At 40.7% G+C, this 23,664-nt stretch overlaps 1 protein-coding gene across 1 annotated transcript; it reads right to left on the bottom strand.

Annotated features, from left to right (window-relative positions):
* Positions 1-16,345: 16,345 nt before the first annotated feature.
* On the bottom strand, positions 16,346-22,375 carry LOC135461321 (muscarinic acetylcholine receptor M2-like). The gene is made up of 2 exons (XM_064738350.1): positions 22,272-22,375; positions 16,346-19,075 (listed from the first exon to the last, which is right to left on the bottom strand). The coding sequence occupies exon 2, from the start codon at positions 19,054-19,056 to the stop codon at positions 16,666-16,668; it is 2,391 nt and encodes a 796-aa protein (XP_064594420.1). The 5' UTR covers positions 19,057-19,075; positions 22,272-22,375; the 3' UTR covers positions 16,346-16,665.
* Between the last annotated feature and the right edge of the window lie 1,289 nt (positions 22,376-23,664).

Genomic DNA, 23,664 nt, shown 5'->3' with positions numbered 1-23,664 from the left:
AAGATATTGCTTTCAAGTTCACACACATCAACTAGATAAACTACAAAAAGCCAATCTGCACAAAGAAACATGCCAAATATATCAAATTAAAGAGTGAGTGAATGCTTGGGATTCAACGTCGTACTTAACAATTTTTTTCAGTCATAAGTCCTTAGTTTGTATGTAATGTGCCTCCCTGTTGCAGGGCGGATTTACACTGCTCTGTTATCTAGTGGTGTTTCACTGAGAGGACTTACCGAAGGCAAAGTAAGGCGCCCCGTCCGAGCCATTATGCTGATACGGGTCAACCAGTCGTTGCACTATACCCTTAATGCTTAACGCCAAGCGAGGAAGTTACAACTTCCTCTGTTGTAAGGTCTTAGGTGTGACCCCCACCCCTGGATTTACCGTGCTCGAAGCGACGCTCTATCAACTGTGCTATAGGGGCCGGTCAGGCCAAAGAAGTGAAAGGTTAATTTTCATGTATAATGCTGATGTTTAATATATATCGACCTAGTTTATGTTGAAGCTCTGAGATGTACATAGTTCTTGCATTACTTTGGCCATGTTCGATTTTGTGGTTTTAGTTGGGTGAGCTGGTTCCACCCCTCTGGTTCAACGATTTCTGGTGGGTGGGGTGTGTGTGTGTCTGGGAGGGAGTGGAAACTTTGAATTTGATGGAACAGATGATGCCCAATGCATTAGTTTTATGAGAGGAACCGTAAGCCAATACTCTACATTAACCACATGTTTTGCTGTTACTTAAAATTAACAGTTTATGAGCAGAGTCGATGGAGGGCACCAACGGACTTAGAGCAGAAAGTGCACCGTACCAGGCCCCGAAGACTTTAGGTCTCCTCACACTCAACATTGTATGGGCATTTTGTACAGTCATCGTTTCCTATAATAGCCAGATGCAGTGAAGGGAATGAATCAAACATAATGGTCATACAGAATTCACCCACGGCACGCAATAACTACATTCCTGTCACGGTGTTTAAATATTGACCTATTAATGCCTTGTTACTGAGAACAAGTAACTGCTTTCTCCCGTCAAGAACGGGTTCTGAAGGAATGCCCAAGGATATGTTGATTGGAGCTAATTAAAGCACTTGTGACTAAGCACAAGAGTAATTAACCATGTCGATAATTACAACACAGCCATCACCTAGCCAACGGTTTGACCAACATGTGCATCAGTCTGTGTGCTGTCAGTGGTGTGTCCGTAACAGAATCGTCTTGGCGGCCACTTTACAACACTGACCTCTGTGACTACATTGACCACATTCTTCGGAATAGAGCAGAAAACAAACAGTACACGATGTAATAGGGGTGACTGGCATGGTCGCTTTATATCACACTGACTTCAATTAGTGATATGGGAGAACCAACCACAAGAACACGAATCGATAAATGTAAGACAAATCCACACCCAATAAAAGCCTTCTTTCTAAGCACAAGTTTGGCGAGGTGTGAGGGGGAATACCTCCTAGCTGGTTTGTCCCTACCCTCCCCCCTCCCCCACCATTCCCTCCATCCTGCCTCTCCGGGCTTTACCACCGTTACTCGCACCTCATTTGAGCTCCGGCTCTACATTTCAAGCATTTAGCTATATTTACATAATGACCCAGTACTAAAAAGGTCATATGCGATCACTGTTCAGATGTAATTAGTTTGTCCATGTGATGAGTGTGCATTTAGATGGACCAATTGGGATGGTTCGAACCGACTGTGGGCTTGATTAGCAGTTGTCTGGAGTAGCTGTAACCTCGTGTACGTCGGTAACTTCTCGCGAGAATCCCAGGCTTTCGGAGCAAACAGGGCACTTTGGTTTAATACCCTTACAAACAACTTGCACATTCCATGATAGTGACTCTTGCCGCCTCGGCTTCGCGCATATACTTGAGTTTTATGTAAACTAGGTTATGTTATCTAGGGTAGGGGTCCGCGGTTGATTAGTTAAGGAGCTTGCGTTTCAATTGCTCCCGTATGAATTCCATTCTCATGGAGACAATTTCTAGATTCAAGTGCGTTTATTGCATTTTGGGGCCTGATGGCAATACGCAGTTGACAGAGCTCCCCTGTGCAGTCTTGCTGGAAATTCCCTGAAAAAACACTTGCCTTCTACTACTAGTCCAGAAATTAACACGTTAGGACGTTTTTCCCTCGCTATTCAGCGTGTTGGGCTACTACGTTCCAAAGGATGAAAATTTACCCATAAAACCAGCATATTACGTTAATATATCATTCGGATGATTTGTCTTGGCATACGTATTCAGGTAACTTTGAGCCGTGGTAAGTTGTCACTTTGCGGGATCGTTATCTCCGTCCTTCTAGTCAGTATGGCCGCCATTAATCACGTGATGCACGTGATGTCTACCTCCCCTAGATTCGGAGTCTGCTAACGATCCCGAAATGCGACGCCTTTGTCTAGTATCAGCTTGCTTCTTTGTCACCCAAAAGGTTGTCTTAGCGTCTAAATTGTGACCTACTAACACTTGCGATCTTTGTTATAAGTTTTTCGTACTTTCCGCAAACTTTGCCACTCCCTTCATATTTTTTTTAGCAAACAGTCACACAAACGTTCACTTTCAGGTTTACCTGTGAGTGTACTATGCTCTCATGTTTATAGACAAAAATCTCAAGACTGACCAGCATTTCTGAAAGTTCAGAGTCAGGTACCAAAGTACGCAAATTCAGATGAGACAACAAACAGCAATTTATAACAAAACGCTTTCGCTTTTGCGGAAAGACACACGAACGATCATTCCGTCACACCTCTGAGAAGTCAATCATTCCCCGTACCTACCTATGAAGCCAATGCTGGAAAAAATAATTTAATGATTTGAATTCTTTAAATTGCGAATAACAAAACCAAAGTCTTATGAATATTTGTATGGTGATGCTTGCTTGGAATCCCCGCAAATTCATTTAATTCGAACCCGCTGAGGGTAAAACGGGCGTGAGAAGAGTTGCCAATGGAAAATCGGGGTTCTGTCAGTTCTGGAAGAAGTTTATAGCCAGGAACCAGACAAGAGATGCACCACACTTCACATTTACACATTTTAGGACTTTCACTTGCAAATACCTAATCTGAAAGTGATAGATTGACTTCCAGATACTGTCTGGTGTGACGTCTTCACACCGTGGAATGAGATGAAATTCCCTTGCTGATGGAAGGAGTTCCCAGCATGAAAAAAATGTGGTCGATAGAACGCAAATGCGTAAAGCAAATGTATACAGTGCTATAACAAAGTTGATTTTATCACAATGGTCAGGCATAGAGGAAGGTAAATTGGTTTTTCTGCTAGTCAGAAAAAAAATTTGCGCTTAAATATGAAACTTATCTCAGATGAGAAGATAGTAACGAGACTAACAAACCATTCTCGACCAATAATTGCACGTGTGTCAGTGTTATGTGGAAGTCTCGAGGAGTCAATAAGCCAGTTATCTGCCTGTCAGTTGTCTGCAGTTGTCAGTTATACATGCACATCAATTCTTTCTACAGAGACTTTACTGAGTACTTTTATCATTACTGTGTCAAAGACTGTGTAAATATTCTTCAGAAAAGTTCCGAATTCTAGGCAGCGCTGATTTGGAACGACTCTTACTTTCGACGTTATCAAGTGCATATGTTATCATGGCTGTAATCAAAAACTAATAGATTTTTTCAGAATAAATGTTCGAAGTTGCTGTAAAATGTTGTTACTTAAAAGAGAATCTGATTTGTTAGCAATTTTCAAAGAGCAAGGCTTCCAAAAAGAGAATGTAATGAGATCATCCGAAGGAAACGACCCGAGCTATGTTTAAACTTAGTGGCAAATAAAATCTTTTGACGTTAATAATGTCTTGGTCAGAACTGATATTGAAGTACATAAGTGTTTGAGAGCTTTAGTGGGGTTGTTTTGCCTTCCAGGTCGGTAACGGGTTCACATATCTATTTAAATGGATAATATGGTTTATATATGAAGCCTTCATGTCTATTCGGCCTTGAAGTCACTTTTAAATATCTTCTTTCATCTGCGTTTTTCTTTAACCGGTTATAGCTCAGCAATTTTGCCTCAAGGTCACTCAAGGTCATCGCTTATTTGTCTGCTTATAATGCCATTTCGATTTAGCTGCAGGTGTCAGTGTCAATTCGGCCGACCATTACTCTAGTCCTGACGATGGCCAATCAGTTCGTATTTATTATCAATCTCTGTTAGTCACAGGTTATCAAATATTGAACCCAGCGCCTGACTCTAGCCTGCGGTAGTGCCTAGTCCCAGGCCACCGACTCACCCAAACTGCCATACACTATTAAACTAGTGATACGACACATCCCCACAGGAAAGCTTGCCTAGTCGTTAGTTTAATTAACACACGACAGCGGAAAAAACTAAAGCAGAGCCAGCTACTGCTTACATTTTAGAACGGCGAATATTTCTCTCGAAGACAATGGAATTTAGCTGGCAAAAGTGGACGATCCGTGTAACGAGATCTGGCTCTGTCTGATGTATATTATTGTTTACGCCACAGTTTACAGACTTGAGGTTGTCACGCTTTCCACCACACGGACCTTTATCGTGATTAGCTTACTCTCCCCACCGATCGGCCTTGGCTATTCTGACTACCGGATAATAGGCTAAGACGCAGGTGTCCGGATGATCACCGAGAGTGTGTACGTCGGCTGATTTAGGCAGGGTCCGTGAGACATTTCACGGGCACCTGTCCACCCCATGCAGCCATAAGACAGCTCAGACCATGTGCCCAACGCTTTAATGTAATTACTATTATACCTTTAAATCGCTGACGGGAAATCCGACGTTGTCATCAGGCCAGCGTGAAGCTATGAGTAATCCTTCTGACAGCCGAAGGGGAAGTAACGCATCAACTTGTTCTACTGGTTTCTTCCTTTCTTCAGTGATAATTCATCGTACGGTGTAACTTTTTTAGAAAACGGTTTTGTATCAGAAGAAATTCCACAGGTTTATGTTACGTTAATAAAGAAGTATCTATCCAAGTTGCTCTGGCACAACGGTTACAAGTCAGATTGAAGACACGTGGTCATTTCAACGTTGGACTTTAAGGAATTGCTAAAGGCTTTTACCGAGTCAATGGACAATCTTCTTGGAAAGGCCAAACTCTGGAAGATGACAACAAATAAATTTGGGTTGACCTAAGTCTGGGGGCCGCCGTCGTGATCGCCAGAAACCAAATAACGTTTAAAGTCAGGCTAAAACTCCAACCAACCAAACAGAGGAAAACAATGGACAAGGTTCCTAGCCCTTTTTCAGTTTTCCTTCAAACATACATAATATGTATCTGTCCGGCAGAGATAGGTATAAACTTGTATTGTCATGTATTGATGATGATAATCCCAACAAAGGTACAGGCAATATCCAGCCTTGTAATAAACCCACCACTTACTTTCTGGTGTGCTAATCAATGTGCCAGCCTGTAGACAATTTGATAGTCTTGTCCAGTACTCTAAAAGACAGACGGCCTTCCCGTGACTTGAGACAATTTGGTCGTGTGCCATTTCACAATGGCCTTATCAGACAGAGAAATCCCATTGACCTCCATACCTTTCGTTCTACGCTGAAATGGCGCGATTCGCGCCAAAAATTCGATACTCTCTGGTCGTATGAGCGAGCCTAGAAAGACGGATGATATTTCGGCGCGAGCTTCCGCAGCAATTTTCATCTCAACAATTCTTGTTTTTCATGACACAGATATGCACACCATACGCTAGATTTGTCTGATTGCTACTTGATAATTTTCCCGCAACGAATAGCCCATGATCGTATCAGCTATGATAGATGCTGGTGAACTGGAGATTTTGCCTATAATCCCGCCGTCCATAGACCACCTCCAGAGCGAGCTCTGGAATTTATCAATAAACCATTTTAGAACGAATCCATTCTTGGTCCATACATGCTCTGACATCTATCCTCCTATATGCACTCTTACCATCTGTCACGAGTAGCTGCAGGAAATACCATGTGTCACGTCAAATACATGACATCTGTCATGTATAGCTGAAAAAATTGCCATTGTCACAGATGGTTCAAGAAAATATTTGCCATTTGTCACGGATAGATGAAGGAAATACTTGTCATCTATCACCTGTGGATTAAAGAAATTCTTATCTGTCCCTCATGGCCGTAGGAATCACTTACACGAGGTTGGGGGGGGGGGGTTGGTCAGAGGGATCCTAACCCCTCCTCCAGCATGAACCGCGAAGAAAAAATTCAGTTGTAACGATATACATTAAAGGCCCCCGTTGTCTTCAATGTCAACGTCTTGAACATAATGCGAAAAAATCTAATATCAAAATTCTCTTCCTCTATTGTATTTATATAGCTCCGTGGGGCCTAGTTAAAGAGCGCAGATGTGTGTTGTGGTCCTCTAGGAGCTTTGACACCTGAAGAAAGCATGGTTTATTGTTGCTGTTTTATGTAGCGGTATACCTCATAATCCGAAGGTGAGTTTTAATTTCTGTGCTACATATTAATGGTTAGATTAAAATGATTATTACTTATTCCAACAGATTAAGTGCCTATGTGATTGATTCTTATTTATCTATAAATGCGTCCAGCTAAATACACAACTTTGGTTAATATAGATCTTCACATTTTCTTTCATAAGTAACTTGAAATCAGAGAGTATTCCGAATTATGTTATGAATTTTGAATTTTTTTTATTATCTTTCTATCAGATAAGGCTCTTTTTCGAAAGCTTCAGCATAGTTTAAAAATTTCACTAATGACGTAAATAGATACCGTCTGTATATAAACGTCAATATGTTGTGTTGAAAACAAATCAAAAGCAAACAAACTGATCGGCGATAGAGAAAGATAGTAGGTTCCAAAATAAAAATACGTACACAGAGGTACTTTTGCGCACAACGATTTCTCCATAGAGCTCTCATAACGCTTAATATGTCCCAAGGGAAGCTCTTACAGGGCAAAAAAATATTACCGTGTACAAAGCAAATTAGTTTCCTCCAAAGGGCTGGGGAAAGCATCTCCAGCCATCTAAGATTGTAGAGCTTCCCGGACATAGGCGGCCCCTGGACCCTCGCCTGATGTGCTGGGATAGTCGAACCCCGCCCCCATCATTCTCCATTGGATCCGGCCTTCAAAGTTGCCATCTGCACTGGCAGCTGAGGGGAATATTTGCCATCTGTCACTAGTAGAAACTACTTGCCATTTGTAGGTGAAGGAAGTATTTGCCATCCGTGAGTGAAGAAAGTACTTGCCACCCGTAAGTGAAGGAAGTACTTGCCATATGTAGGTGAAGGAAGTACTTGCCATCTGTCGGTAAAGGAAGTACTTGCCATCTGTCAGTGACAGCTGAAGTGGATACTTCATCTGTATGTCAAGCTGGCTTGTGGTTGCTATTTACATATCTCAAACAGGAGAACGTAAACTGCTGTCAGCAACTCAACGTCGCATACACAAAGCTTTTAGTAGATTTCCATGAAATTAAATGTCATTTTAATTTCAAGTATACATCAGGCATGAATGCTACCCCAATTATTTCTGTTTCGTCCAACATAATGTTGACCAACATCACATAAGTGAAACATTCTTGAGAATGGCGTTGAGAAAAGATCAAATAAATAAACACTGCAGCAATTATGCAGGCTAACCAAACAACATTTATTTGACTTCTACGTTTTGAAATTATATTGTTGCCACCACAAGCGTATGTATAAAATAATATATGTATATATGCTTCATATTTAAAAGAATAGACAACACTAGACTTTGTATTGATACATCAATAAAATATACAGCCTGAGGTTTAAAAAGCATAATTTTTATTGCACAACCGCGATATCGCAGTCCAAAATAAGTAAAACTGCGGACATTGCCTCAATCGAAAACGACACCATCTTGTCAGTTTTAAGCAAACATGGGCGAGTTATTTCTGTAACCCAAGGACGTAGCTGTTTTCGCATCCGTCATACAGAACCGGTTTGTGTCTACTTGGTGTGAGTGACGCGACATCGAGTTTCCGGATGTTCTAACACAGTCCATTCCATGGCCTTTGAGTAATTCCTTATTAAAAGTTGATTTATCGAGTTACCAAGCACGTCAGAAAATCGTATCTGTGGCAGTTTGAGCCTCTTTCCACCGCTCTTCCTATAACCTCAGGTTATATTATAACTCAGTTATATTATTTGTCTTTTCTCTTAATTCCTCGCCGAAGAATATTTTACCTATATCACGGTGGTTAGGTTTATGGGTAGAGGAAAGCGAAGTGTTAGGAGCATGGGAGCTGTCACCATTCAGGTGCCTGACTAACGCTCGGAATTCCTTCAAGATCAGGAGCATTTGTGATTGGTGTGATTCAGATAAGGCTGTGGGCTGTTAAGACTGTGGATAGATGGGAGCAATCAACGTAACAACTTCCACCAAACACTGGTGGTACAGAAAGCTTGGCTTTATATGCTTGTCATGCATGTATCCCTACTTGATACGTAATTAAATGTCAATAAGAACATTTTGTAGAATCTTAGCGTTAAAACAGACATTCATATATCATCCGTCAACCAAAATGGATGTTCCAGGCCAATTGCCAAAATAACATTCACCACAAACCTCCAAGGCACCAAAGACGCAAGGAATTTCTAGACGAAGGAATGGTATATGCAAAGCGTGGATCATGCTAGGTTATATGTCACCCAACTGAACAAACAATTAAAGAAAAAACCCAAACAAAAACAGCGTAATAAATATAGCTTTCGATGGCATTCCCCAGAGACAAGCAACATGAAGCTGCCTCCAGGGAGACATTAACCTTGGTGTTTCTGCCCATCTTAGTTGTTGCAGTTAGTCGTTGAAGGCTTTGTGTTTTACATGTAAAGAGGGAGTCATTGTTGAATTGCCCTCATGTTATGGGAAAAGCTTCTTTTATTAGCTTGTGTGGCGGAATGTCATCATGTTTGTGTGAGTTTTATCGCTCATTGTGTCACGTGGTTTTCTTTTAATAGTTCAAATACGTAACTATGGCAAATGACGTCATGGCTTCTCTTTCGACGCCGCTGGTGTCAAAACATGACGCTCAAGTATATTAAAGTCAGCTGAAGCGACAAATATTCTTGACTTAATTGCGGTCTATACTTGAGTGAATGATTTAAAACGCCGCAATTGTGTTATTTCTAAACACATCTTACAAAATAATTAACTGCCTTACACTATTTACATTAGACCATCTTTCATTAGTTAAATTCATATATCGTGCAGATGAGCTCAAGCTTGGGAACTGTTTTATTCTTTTGAGAAAAAAAGAGAATTCCACCATGTTGTATGGCATTGGTGATTTATGTCTTAGTCGTATAATGCCACAGGAGTGGTGACTCTGAATGGACCGCGCCGTTATAATTACACTGACGAATGTGCAAACCAAAGGGAGGAAAAATACCAAACTTTGATACCTAGGAAATATCAGTTCTGATGTTAAACTAAAAATATATCAGTTATATATAAATATATATTACAGTTAAATAAAATATTATGTTACACGTTCTGTTCATGTGTCTTATTTAACTCAACGAGACGAAAATCACATTTCTTATTTGGAGGATATTTTCCCCATTTTTTCCGAGGAATCAGCTCCGCTTTAATGTTTGAAATCGCACGGGGCTTGGTATCACCCGATCTTTGCATTCTTTTGGCGAAACGTATGTCTACATCGACAAGCGAAACGGAATTTAGGTTCGAGCTCAGTTATTTAGGAAAACTTAGACGTTGAAATGGATTGCCTGAAAACGAAGGTGGATTTGCTACATGTACCTAAGCCTTTAACTCACAACAACTTCATGCTTTTATATCTGCTGAGCATGAAAACCGAAAGTGACCATGTCCCTCATCCCGTTAATGAAATGACGATGTGAAGCAACTGACCAGAGCTGCACAAAAGCTTGTTCTGTTACACCACTACCAGGCACAGTATTATGCCCCGTCATTGCATTCTTGCCATACCAGCAAAAAGGGTTTTGGGGACAGCAAGCCGTCGATGATACACATGTTGGTGGTTTCTCCCGGTGTCTGCCATTTCTGAACAGTTTCCTTTGTACAGCACCAGAAAGAGTGTCCGTTTTCAGTGACAGAGAGGGAGTCCATATTTCATGTATTGCTGGGACATAGTGTGCCATCAGCTCATCACGTTCTAATGTATCATTACTTGTTCCAAATTCCATTTAGTCTTGTCATTTATCATCCTTATCGTATTTTTCTTTGTACCACATCTACATAATACTTAATTTCTTTCACAGTAGCATGAAGGATGAAAGATAATAATTTAATCTCGAATCAAGTATAGAACGGTGCCATGATTGTGGCAAAAACTTTTCGTCTTCCTACATGACGGCCATAGTGCAACCAGTTTTGCATCAACCTCAAAACATAGGTGGAATAAAGATGCTTCAACCAATGCCAGTAAATGTTGGGATTATTAGACCGAGAAAATAAACTTACTTCCTTTCCCAAGCTTTAGATCTGATCTATATCCTGGGTAGCAATGTCAACAACGCAGAGCATCCTAAACAGGCAGGTTCATGAATCATGGAGCATGTGTTGAAAAAGCCAGTGTAGTTGAAATAGATCAGTTTTCGACACTCTTACCAGACTGCTCAATTGTTTGCATTCCCTCTAACATTTAGGTGTTCCAAAAAAAAACTGTTTAATCAGCCATTCTCTCTATGCTATATCAAATGTAGTTTCATTAGTTGTTTTCGTTTTTTTTCAGAAGAACACTTGCAAACTCTTGAAAATTCTACACAGCACCTGCCCTTGAAATTTATCACGTCGTTTAGAGTTTTTCATGGCGTTTTTCACAGCAGTTGATAAAGGAGTGTTGTAGCAACTTCAAACATGACCCGGAATAAGTTTAAGGTTGCCGCAGTCACGACCTCTATGGCTAGTATGAGTTATCTCTCTTGGCGGTGTCTCCAGCTGTCTGGCCGAGATAAAGTATCGACCTATACCCACCACAGATAGCAGGCCACAGGCTCACATTTATATTTTCAAGGTCCAGAGTTCATTGTTGGCAGTATTGATTATATTCAACCGATTTCAAGAGCCAACAAACCTCTTGCGTTTCAAGGATATTTTAGGATACATTGTTTCCTACAAAAGGTCGCATATCAAATTGTCACAGAAAACAATCCTCGGCCCTATCTAGCGATCTGCCATGTCAGCCAGAAACGAGTAGGATCAATAGTTCCTGGAAGTAGATTTAGCCCAAGTAAACTATTATTTTCAGTTCACTCAGGGCCTTCTACTCTATTTTCGACTAATACTATGACAGCGTTTCGATGCCTTTTTGCTAATATCTCACAAGACAATGGCGTACTCGTCTGGAAGCCTCTTTCCCACAGTGGTAACAGAAACGGCTTGGGTATTTCCTGCACAATAAATTCGGCTTCTTCCGTTGATGTTGCAACTGGATACTCTGTATTTTTAATTAAATTTACACTTAAGTAAAACCTGAATTGTGTGTTCATGTTCCACTTACCGCATGCCAAAAATTGCGGCTTCTTACAAACCACCATACAATATTTTATAGCATTTTCACTTTTGTCAAATTTTCTTAACACAAATATTCAATGAAGATATCAAACGAAAAATTTAACCATCTAGGAAGTAAATTTTTTTCAGTCGTTTTAGTTGAACCAATTTTATTCTGGATATGTTCCCACATCAAACCGGAAGCATTCAAATATCTGTGTAATATCTAAAAGTCATATAAACAGTGTTACAGTGTTATCCTCTGGATCGTGTATGTTGCATTGTATAATACACATAAAGGGCGATTTGTATTACCCTAGAGACTTTGGTCTGTCACCAATCATACAGTCCAGCAATACATAGACAGAGACAATGATAGGTTTAAGAACTTATCTAATAAATTAAACTAATAGAGTTTAGCCTCCGCTCTATCAATCCGTACATTATTTTAGGATCACGATATTAAAGAGGTGTATTATATTTAACGACTATATTCATGGAAAGTATGAATTGCATTGAACTGTTTATCATCACATCTATTTCCCAGCACTGATCATGGAAGCATTCGCAGATACATATCAAAGGCCATGCCCGTCCATTCGGCCTACACGGCGCCAGTTTTACTGCACACATATAACTTATTTATAATAACTAGTTATAACCCGTACGACTGCTAGTTACCTAGGGTACTTATTAAACTTGACGGGTATCACCATACCAATGTTGCACGCTGGCAGCAACTGTTTAGTTGACTGCTCAATTATATGTTTTAGGGAAAAGGTTGCCCATTACCAGAGCAGTCATTCCGTGACCAGCCGATAGTCTATCGGCGAATATCGTGATTCTGCTGACTTATAACATTTATTGATTGGGTTCACTTGGCATAAAATAGCTGGTTGATATTAATGGAAAAACTGTGTAAATGAAAATACATATGCTGTGGGGAGATGTTCGCCCGCAGCGCTGAAGCCATCACGTGTACCGTGTATGTGTGTCTCTGTCTATGGTTTGACCGGCTGGTTTTTGAGCTGAGGTGGGAAAAAATGGCAGATTTAGTAAACAGAAGGAAAAATAAAAACATTTCCTCCAGATATCAAGTAATAATCATGAGAAAACATCTGCAATGGGAGGACGGTCATGTAAGACATTGAAACATTTATAATTACATATTTGATTTACATTTAGAAGAGAGGCCGGATAGCACAGTTGGTAGAGCGTCCTCTTCGGGACCGGTAGATCCAGGATCAATCCTTGATCGAGTCACACCTAAGACTTTACAAGAGGAAGTTGTAACTTCCTCGCTTGGTGTTCAGCATGAAGGGGATAGTGCAACGACTGGCTGACCCGTATCAGTATAATGGCTCGGGCGGGGCGGCTTACTTACCTTCGGTAAGTCGTCTCAGTGAAGCAGCACTAAATAAAAGAGCGGTGGAAATCCGTCCTGCAACAAGGAGGCACATTACACATACATGCACCCTAATGATTCCTTCGTCGTCATATGACTGAAAAATTGTTAAACCCCAAGCACTCACTCTACATTTAGAAGATGACAGTTGTACTGAGTGACTAACACATGGTTTACGGTTCAGACCGTCGAAATTTATAAGTTCGCAAACTTTCGACCTTTCTTGGTGTTCAGCATAAAGGGGATAGTACAACTGCTGGTTCACCTGTATCAGGATAATGGTTCGGGCAGGGCAGTTTACTTGCCTTCAGTAAGACGTCTGGGTCCAGTACTAGATCAAAGAGCGGTCGAAATCCGTCCGGCAACAAGGAGGGACATTACACGTGCATGCACTCTCAGAACGTCAGATGACTGTAAAGTACAACGTTAAACTCTAAGTACTCACTCACACACTCCACTGAACGCCAGGTAACGCCCGACAGACGGCCCTCTACTACATTATTTGTACAATAACATCCCTCCACTTTTGTTAAACATTTACAGAGGTGATTGCGACAGCAATCAGCGCGTCCTAGGTAGAGATTGGTGAAATAGTTATACAGACCAAGCTGTGTTTTCAGGTATGTCAATATAGATTTGCTTTCCGGAAGATTTACTTGTTAATGAATTGAAACTCTGTTTGGATGTAATAGGCTATATTTGGGATATAAGAAGGATGTGACACATTACTTTCCAAGGATGTAATTATTATAAGGTAATCATAGGTTTTCTACAGTCATGAGTATATTCATACCTTTTCCATTGAGATTATGTCTTCAGCATGAGTGTGTTGCCACATTTTGGAGTAAGAACCGAATTGGCTCCGATCTTATTCAAGAGAGCTTTTGAAAAGCTAACGTTGAGATGGCAGCTTTAAGTGCCATTCTGATTTAATAAGTTTGTTCATGAGACACATATATGAAGCAAAGCCATGAGATATGCCCTCCTTCCTCTCGTCACATGGCACAGTTAACGGCAGGACGACTTTCCAGCAACATTCAACGGCACGGTAATGTCTGGGATTTATTACACTATTCTCTGACAATTCACATGACGTTGTATCCGAGATTTGGCATTTGCCCGACATTAAATGACGATATAAAAACACTTAGCTAATAAAACTGACACGCAGTGGTGATTATCTCTGATTTTAACGAACGCTACTCCCTGACAATGGTGAAAACCGTTAAAATCAAAAGCTGGATTACGGCTAATCTTAATCACCGATAAAAAAAATTTACCTTTACTGCTGGAAAGTCTTAAACTTCGCTGTCCTGCCCTGCATACTAATCAAGTCGATTAAATACAGTTTGGGTTTTATGGACCTGCTCTGTTCAGCCCACCACGCAGACTACAAGAGCATGAGCTGGAAACGATCTAGTGGATAACTCTAAGAGAGTAGAACTGCCGTGAACCCGGAAGTTCAGACTGGTATTAACTGATTTTCATTGATTCCTCTTTCTAGTTAAAACTGTGTTACTACGCTTAATTACCCGGCGACATTCAGTCCAAAGACAAAGACTTCTCCAGTAAAAAATAGCAACAAAATTGCCTCAACAAATGTACAAGAGCAAGGAAATAATTCGACCGCTGGAGATAACATGCATTTACTTCATCTAATTTTCAGCGCCGGAATTTCCTATTATGCTTACATAGCATTGTTTCATAAAATGGAAGAAGTAAGTGACGCAAAATGTCAGAACTAAGGCTGTATCATAAATCGGGTGTGTACCGTGTAGACAGTGTAATATTTAGGCCAGGTTAATGGCACTGGCTCCAGTGGATACGGGGTATATAGGCATAATAGATTATGTCAAACAGACGGAGTATGCCACCTCACATTGACAATAGTCTCAGAGCTTACTAAAGTAAACAGACCTTCTTTTCGCAGAAAGTCATGGACTGGTTGTTGGGGCGAGGCAGCTTCATTCCACTCACTGATAATTGCTTATTCTCGCCTGGGGAGGGAATAAAACAATCCCATCCTTCAGAATGTTGGCACGGACATGTTCCGGAGAAATTAAGATAAGAAAAGGAGGGTAATAAATTTTTACAAATTAAAGAAATAAATTAAACGGTGAAAGAGGCGAGGTTTTCAACGGCAGGCCTTTGGGTGGACTCGATGTCGTATATAAGGGTTTGGATGACAGCCAGAGAGACTCGGAGGAAATAAATCGTTCGGTGAAGTGCGAGGCAAATAACAATGGAATTACGTCTCTGGTCGCGCTCCTTCGTCCATCCAGCGTCGCGTGGCATGATGGAACGTCATACAAACCTCACCGGCTTCATTACCTCTGTGATTTAATTACACATAAGTGTCACACAGGGTAACCTATCTAACGCACAGGCACAGGGCTTATTTAAGGTGTACACCTTCCGGTCATGAACGACCTGCCAACAACTCCAGGGAAAGGAGAAGAGATGGTTTTCTTGTCAGAGACATTTCGCCAGTTTAGTTTGCCAGTGGGTCAATTTCCACAATTTTTAATAACGAACTCGAAGGGCAGTGCATATAAAGTTCTTTTACATAAAAATTGCAGTGGAAGATTTCGCAAGCGGGTAACTGAATTTGAGACGATAAACATATAAATTCGAAAAGGAACAAAGGTCAACGCAGACATTAGATCTGATTATAATCTCACGGTGTACAGGAATATTTATTGTGTATAAAAGATGCTTCTTGTGCAAAGTATAATGTGATTTAATTAGAGCAATTTTCAAGTCTTGAAAAATACAAATATGCGCCTTAAATTTTATGAGTATGGGGAATTTCACATTTTTTCATTTTACAATCTACAAAATACGTTAAAATGTTTTTGAGTTGTTCCACACGCTCTCGAGGTACACTGCTCGCTCAGCAATACAATATATCGTTATGCAAATACGTATACCAGCTCTACAAAGCGCGGTGCTTCCACCAAAATCTCACCACAGGCGTCTTATAGGGCCATATCTATGTGAAAGATTCTTTAGGACATCGTCAAAGCAGTAATCAAATAATTAAGTTATCGACACTGAAGTTTCATCTCCTGTGACTAAGTGCCACTCCAAGAACACTGTTCATACGGGAGAAATAATACGGCAAGAGGTGACTCATTATCGCGTAAGCTGATTAAATATAATTCACCAGAAGCTGGATGCACTGCCCGCATGGATGACGTCAATCGTGTGGAATTGGCGAACTTCCGGGAATAATAACGTCACCACGACCTCAAGATTAATGACGTCAATCACGTTGAACCCAAAAACTTTGGTAATAATGGTGTCAGGACCAAAAGAAGATTAATGACGCTAGTCATGCTTAATGTTGCTGTCATATAAATCAATCATTTCTTCAGCAAAAAAGCAGGCAAAATTCGAACTATTCCTTGAAACCTTAATGATTTAAAAACTATTAACAAGGAAAACAATTTCAAACTGAACCACTTTGGTCAAAGTATAATGTTTAATCAATAATCAAGGACCTTTTTTATCTTTTGGAAACCCAAAACAAACGCTGTCAGTATCCAAACTAATGTCGTCTTTCTATAAATCAACAGCATTAGCCTAACCCGTTGTCTTCCTTTGATTAGGACAGATGACGTCATAACAAACCTCTAAATTCTTATGTACACATAGAGACAAGTTCAAAGCAGTCACGATGCATACATTTATACAGCACTTTTACCAAATCTCTACACAAAACAGTAAAACAGCGAGACATCTGAACAGTCTCTCGATAGCTAGAAATCTTTGCTCTTGCTACGTTCTGTGCCAATCTAGTCGCAAGATCCTTAGGAACGTCCGTTTAAACTGTGCATTAGCAAAGGCATAACAAAAAGGGTTGATGGGACTGTTCATATAGCATAGCCAATAGCAAATGTTGTACAGATTACTTATGTTGCACTCGTTACAGAAGCCTGTGACTAATATAAAGACATGGTATGGGGTCCAACAGAGGAGAAATGCTCCAAGAATAAACGTAATTGTTCGCAGGGCCTTCCTTGCACGGTTTTCCGACTTCGATTTTGCCTTTGTTTTCTCTCTACGGGAGCGTCTCTTGACTTTTTTAGCACTGACCGTCTTAACCAAATTTTTTAAGGGGCTCCCCAGCCTGCTTCTTTTGGAGGGTGTCCGCTCCAGACTGTTCTCCACCACGCTTGGGGGTTTGATGTTAGGCATGTGAGTAATTTGAGCACATTCACGGTTACTTTCCTCGTCCTCCAGCACATCTAGCTGGACACTGGCCATTGACACGGGTCGAGCACTTTCAGAACTTGTACTCGGTTTGTCCACATTTACTTCCACTGTCGTTTGACTCATATTTGAGCAATCCGACTTAATCGTGCGTCCTGGAGACGTATCAAAGCGTGTGAAACATGGACGCTTTTGCCAGATTGGAGAAGAGTTGGTTGAGTTATATACTTCTTCCTCTTCTTCTTCGGGATTCATTTTTATATCCTCGATGAACTGAGCGGAGGAATCACCCAAAAGACGGACATTCTCTGAAGTAAGAAGTCTCATACTCTCCGGGTCTATGTACTTCGACCCCCGTATAACCGTATTTTGAACAGGTACCGATGTGGTATCAGGCGGTGTCTGGGTATTTTTGACATTTTTGTCTCCAAGATTGTTTTCTTTAAAACTTATTAGGTCTTGCATATTTCTATTTGATGGTTTGTGATTTGAATTTTCAACTCCTTTATCGGCTTTCTTTTCTTCGTTCGCTACTGAATCCAAATCAGTTTCTAGTAAGCCCGTTTCATCTTGAAACGTAACGTTTTTAGACATAATTTCTTCATATCTTGGTGGCGGTGGAGGAGGGGTTGGTGATGGTAAAGGCCCTTTCACAATTTCCACGGGTTTTTTAGACGTCTCTACTGTTTTAACCTCTGGTTTAATGATTCCCAGTTTTGTAACGCCAACAGAGCTGGACTTTTTAGGAACCAATGATTTCATCTCATCACAGTCACAGCGAGCTTTACTAGACCGGTTTTTCTTGTGTTTGCTCGCGGGATGTTTGTGGTGGTGCTCATGATGGTGATGTGGCTTCTTGGGGATGGCTGACGATTGACTACTGTTCTCCTCATCGGAAGGGAAGGCAGGGCTACTTGACCTGTCTTCATCGCGATCACCAGTGTTCTTGTTACTTGTAAAACTGGTGGTAGTGACGCCTTGCTGCGCCGGGCTACCGTTGTTGACGGCATCCGATTGGCGGTTGGTAGAGTCAGTTTGCTGCAGTGTAGTAGCACGAGCCAGTGTCAGGCCAAGACGGAGGTGCTGAGACATCATCCCAATAGCATTGTTCATTTTCTTTTGCTTAGCTTCGGACTTCCTTTGAAGATCGAGAGCTACTTTATAAATACAAGCATAAAGCACACACATAACGACTAGCGTTATCCAGAAATAGCCGATGGTTAAAAACAACATAAACAAGGGATTGCTCATAAACTGAACATCACACTCCGTATCCAGAAGGGATCTTCGGCCCACAAAGAACTGCCAGCCAATGATAGTAGTGAAGAATACTGAGGTCGGAATGGTCCATATCACCGCCACTATCACCCGAACCTTGCGCTCAGATCTCCAGTTACGGTACTTGGCCGGAATCCTCACGGAGCAGAAACGATCTGCTGTGATGGAAAACACAGTATATTGCGAAGCTAAACAAACAGTCCAGTCAAGGGAGAGCCACAAATCACATATCCATGGGCCAAACGGCCAGTATCCGAGAAGCACATAGGCAGTAAACAAAGGCATAGAGAAAGTACCTATCAGTAAATCCGAAACGGCAAGAGACGCAATGAAGTAGTTGGTAGGCTGGCGTATGGCTCGTTCCAGGAAAAATGATATCACCACCATTAAATTTCCTAAAATCGTCACGAGGCTGACGATTCCAGCCAAAACCCCGAAAATAACGGTAGCCCATAGTGGAAAGGGCGGCTCGACTGGGAAAGTTTTGTTTCCATCTGTACCGTTGAAAACTGTATCATTGCAGTCATACATGCTCACATTGCACGGCCATAGCCAGTCGGATCCAGGGGAATAATCGGAACCATTTAGCAGCTCATAGCTGGAATTACCGTGTAGGCCGATACGGGGCGTACTCTGATGTGAAAGCGAGGCAAGCCCTCTTAGCAGCATGGTCACCATTTCCTTTGGAGATTTTAGTCTGAAACAAAGAGAAAGAATTGTCAATTTTGTGAAGTTTCACGTCACAGTCCACAGTAGCAGAAACCTCAATTGAATGACCATGAATTAAATATTAACTACATCTATAGTAGTAAAGGCTGGTCGTGTATGCCTTTCAGGGGAATAGTAAATGTGTGAAAATTAATTATTTATTTCATTTCTGTTTAATGATTTGTTAATACATCATCACTTCTACACTCGACGGCCGCCAGATTTACAGGTAGGGCAAACCGTGTTGCCCGGAGCAACAGTTCTTCATCTCAGGTGAGTTAGCGAGAGCTGGACACCAGCCTACGAAGTCCTTGGCTTGTATGTATTCTTGGAATTTAACGTCGTACATAACAGAGAAAAACGAAGCAACGAGCAGTCATTACTTGTGTGTACATATATTGTGTCTTCTTTTGGCAGGGCGAGAGCATGTCACAAAGTGCTGCTGCCACTGAAGTACCATGCCGAAGACACCTCACATTATACTGACACTGGGTCAACCAGTCCTGTTTCCTTGCTCTAACCTCTCACTGCTGAGCGCAAACGATGCAGCAACAAGTGCCAGTTTAAATTTATTTATTTATTTATTTGATTGGTGTTTTACTCCGTACTCAAGAATATTTCACTTATACGACGGCGGTCAGCATTATGGTGGGTGGAAACCGGGCAGACCCAGGGTGAAATCCACGACCATCCGCAGGTTGCTGGCAGACTTCTGGTTTGATCCCGAGGTCTCCCGACGAGGCTGATGCTCTAAGCATTAGGCCACCAAAGCGGTGCGACGTCATTGGCTGAATCAGTGTAAAACGAAGGAAAAGATACCAGTTATTTTAAAAACATATGTATTGATTAAAATATTTTTCACATCGACACAAATACAACTTGAATCCGAGAAAATATAACTGGGCACCGGGTTTGATACTGTGGTCTCCCGACGAGGCGGACGCTTTAACCATTAGGCCACCCAAGCTGTGCGACGTCCTTGGCGAGAAACCGACTTGCGACCAACGCTGAACCAGTATAAAACTAAGGAAAGGACACCGCTTTTGAAAAAGAAATGTATATCAACACAAATATAACTTGAGGGCGAGAAAAATATAACTGAGCACCGAACAAGTCGTTTCTCTCGGTAATATAAATGTATATACGTAATGTCTATTTTATTATGATTTGATTTGATTGTTGTTTTACGCCCTACTCAAGAATATATCACTTATACATTGGCGGTATTTTATTATGATTTTACCGTGCTAAAGTGGTAATCACGATAATTGATGTTTGAATAATTTCATAATGGTAAAACAAATAATCACTACATAAATCATGTTAAATCAATTTATAATGCATTTTCAAGTTAATCTTAAAAGAACTTGTTCTCTTTAAAACTACCTTATTATAGGGAATAAAACTGATTTCTTTAGGTTGAAATCACAGTGTCTAAATTATCTTGACAATGTGTTAAAATTTAAAGCTCCATTCTTTACATGGCGTAACAATAACAAATATGCATCTTTCCATAAAAACGTCAGGAAAAAGTGGGCATATTGAAGATCGATTTCTCGACTTTTTCACACGATGTTGAACATTATTGTGGGAAAACTTTATCAGCTGGCCAATGCGCACGTAATGTTAAACTATCAAACGGTTTCGCTGGCCTAATGGTTAGAGCATGTGCCTCGAAATCGGGAGATCCAGGGATCAAATCCGGGCCGAGTCGTACCAAAAGTACATGCTGCTGCCTCGTTTGACGCTCCACAGTGAGATTTTAGAGAAAGGACACATGACTGATTGGCAGGGTGTCAGTAAAATGTGACTAGGTGGGGTTTCTTCGACATGATACTTTGACGGCATGGACTAGCCCTGCCACAAGAAGACACAATGTATGCACACACACCCAATGACCCCTCGTTGTCATATGGCTGAAAAATTGCTAAGTACGACGTTAAACATCAAGCATACATACATACATACACACAAATTGTAGATTCTTCTGTACTGTTCAAGAAGATGTTGATGTATTCAAATATCTCAGTATTCATACTTTTGTTAACTGTAGACAAGGAGGTTATAAACCGGTTAGTTTCAAATCCAAGGATTGACTTGCGGAGATGTTACGACAGGCAATGCAGAAAAGGTTTCGCTTAATAAAAAGTATTTAAAAAAGTCAAATGCAAACGCCAGCGAAGACAAGCGTAACACGTTGAGGCAATGCTACTTGAAGTGTTGCCAAATACATGTGTGAGCAAAATAATATAAACAACAGAAATATCAATAACTACGATGTGATAAAATAATGTTAAAATTAAAATAAAATTGATAACTGCGGTCTTCATCATGTAAGCCATTTTTTCTCCAACTCACAGCCTGTATCGTCTGTGATTGTAGTTTTTACTCGGAAGACCGATTCCAATTTGGCTGAGCGATAGTATGGTTTTACCATCTTGTCGTTCAATTAACAGTTTGTACTATCGGACAGTAACATGGAATGAAATGTAGGCTAGACCGTATGTGTAACGAAAGACTAAGACCTTCCCAATATAACATGGACCATTTAGATGCATTAGTACAAACGGAAAGGTCGGCTTTAATCTAGTTGTAGTCTAGCTTAATGAATGATCCGTCCCGAGTCCATGGTGAACTGTAGCATTACACAGACAGTGATGAATGCGTCTGCTCTTCACTGCGAGTTACAGCCAAAATCACTCGGTTTGGAGCATGCGCAAAGCAAGGGACATGGCTGATTGGTGTGGTCTACAATTTTAAACACGCAATTTATCATTACAATCCTTTCAGGAATGTGGTAATGCCAGACAAAATGTGTCATGACTTTATAGTTGTAAAGCTTTGAGAACACAATGAACTTGTTCTCGGTGAACATATTCCGTATAACGTTTATTGGCATACATTGCGATAAATGATTAATGTGGGTGAGCGTTATACATGGTCCAAGCGAAAACGTTATCCATTAAAACATGTAATCTTTAATGATCAGCTTTGTTTTAACATGAAGTTGTCATCTTTCTTCTTACAGGCAAGTTTAATGGATATGGACAAGGAAATTGAAGACGGGGACATCAATCGATACAGACTCTTCCTGGGATTCCTAAACCTTTTTTTAGATATTAAACAACACCAAAGTTTAGACAAACTGAACAGAAAAGCATAGCAAGGTAACTAAGGGCACTCACCAGAAGAGTAACTTTGTATTCAAACAGCAAGGTTGGTCTCATCTATAGTTGTCTACGTGATACATGGTCTCACTGGTCAGTACCTCCGACATCTGCGCTTAGTTCGAGACCTGTGCAAAAATACAAAGATACTTTGAAGACCGTCAATACGCATACATAAACACCTGTTTGGCCAAGCCCTAGGCCTTCCTCCCATCAAGGATAAGGACTTGAATGTGCTTTTTTGTCCAAAAAAACCGAGCAGTCTGCAACTATCATTCAGTTTCCAAAAATCCACAATAGAAAATAGGAAATGTCATATAAGTGGTCTTGATACAATGGGTCGGCTGGAGCCATACACCAGGAGGTATGTCGAGTGCCGACGAGTTTCTACGTAAATGTTCCTTCTTGAATGGTGCAGTTATGAGGCTACAAGACAGATAGCATATGTTTACGGTGAACATCATTGATACCTGGCATCAACATAGTTGCGTCATGTTTACAGGCAGGTCTCGTGTTAATCTGGGCACATTTTCGTGACAAAATACTAACCTCTGGCGGTTAAAAAGCGTGTTTTCACTTCGATTACGTAAATGTTGTTCTATCCCTGCGGTGTTTTTCACTGGCATCGAAATACAGGTTAACTCTCAGACGCATGTCAAGCCTCTGAGATAAAAGGGGCTGTGCTTGTAAAAGCTGCTAAAAACAGAGCGTCTCTCCTTTGTCAAGTTTAGATTAGAGCAAATTATGTAAACATAAACATCTTCACTTGATGCAAAGATAATTTTTATTAAGGATGGTCAAGGTAGAAAAGGGGGGTGGTGGCATCAAGGCGAAACAGCGCATGATTCAGCTGTTTCATAGCACCCAGGCAGCTTTTGAATGATGAGTGAGGCAAACCAACAGTTAGCTAGCTAGCCAAGGTTAATTGATCACAGTCTAGATTCTTCGCAAAAACCAATCTACTGAACCTTTAGGATTTTCCTGAGATTCGCAATGTCGAGATGCACATATGAGAGTTACTCGCTGAGGCCAGGTGGTCTCATATGTTGGCCACATCTGGTCTGTATATACATATCTGGAGTTTACAATACAACCTGATCTACTGCACATGTTTTATAGAGACTAAGCTAAATAATCTGGATTCATGAGTTTGAAACACGAGCTTAGCAAAGTCATTGTAAGAAGGTTTCATCGTGATTAATGGTGCATGAGCATATATATATACAATGTACATGTACATATCAATATCAACTACGATCGTAAGCAACGACAGCCAGCAAAGGATTAAGATTTTACGTCAGAAAGAAACAAGATAAGCACATAAACAAAATTAATACTCATTTTAATTTTTAAATTCGTTTGTTTTCCTCCGTAATGGAGTACACGGTGATACTCCAAATCTATTAAATCA

This window comes from Liolophura sinensis, chromosome 1, assembly GCF_032854445.1.
Source record: "Liolophura sinensis isolate JHLJ2023 chromosome 1, CUHK_Ljap_v2, whole genome shotgun sequence".
Taxonomy (NCBI): Eukaryota; Metazoa; Mollusca; class Polyplacophora; order Chitonida; family Chitonidae; genus Liolophura; species Liolophura sinensis.
Note: the sequence above shows the minus strand (reverse complement) of the source record. Positions and strands in the feature narration are given on the sequence as shown.

Bases quoted from the DNA above. Each gene is read 5' to 3' on its own strand.
- LOC135461321 (XM_064738350.1), bottom strand. From the start codon at position 19,056: ATGGTGACCATGCTGCTAAGAGGGCTTGCCTCGCTTTCACATCAGAGT.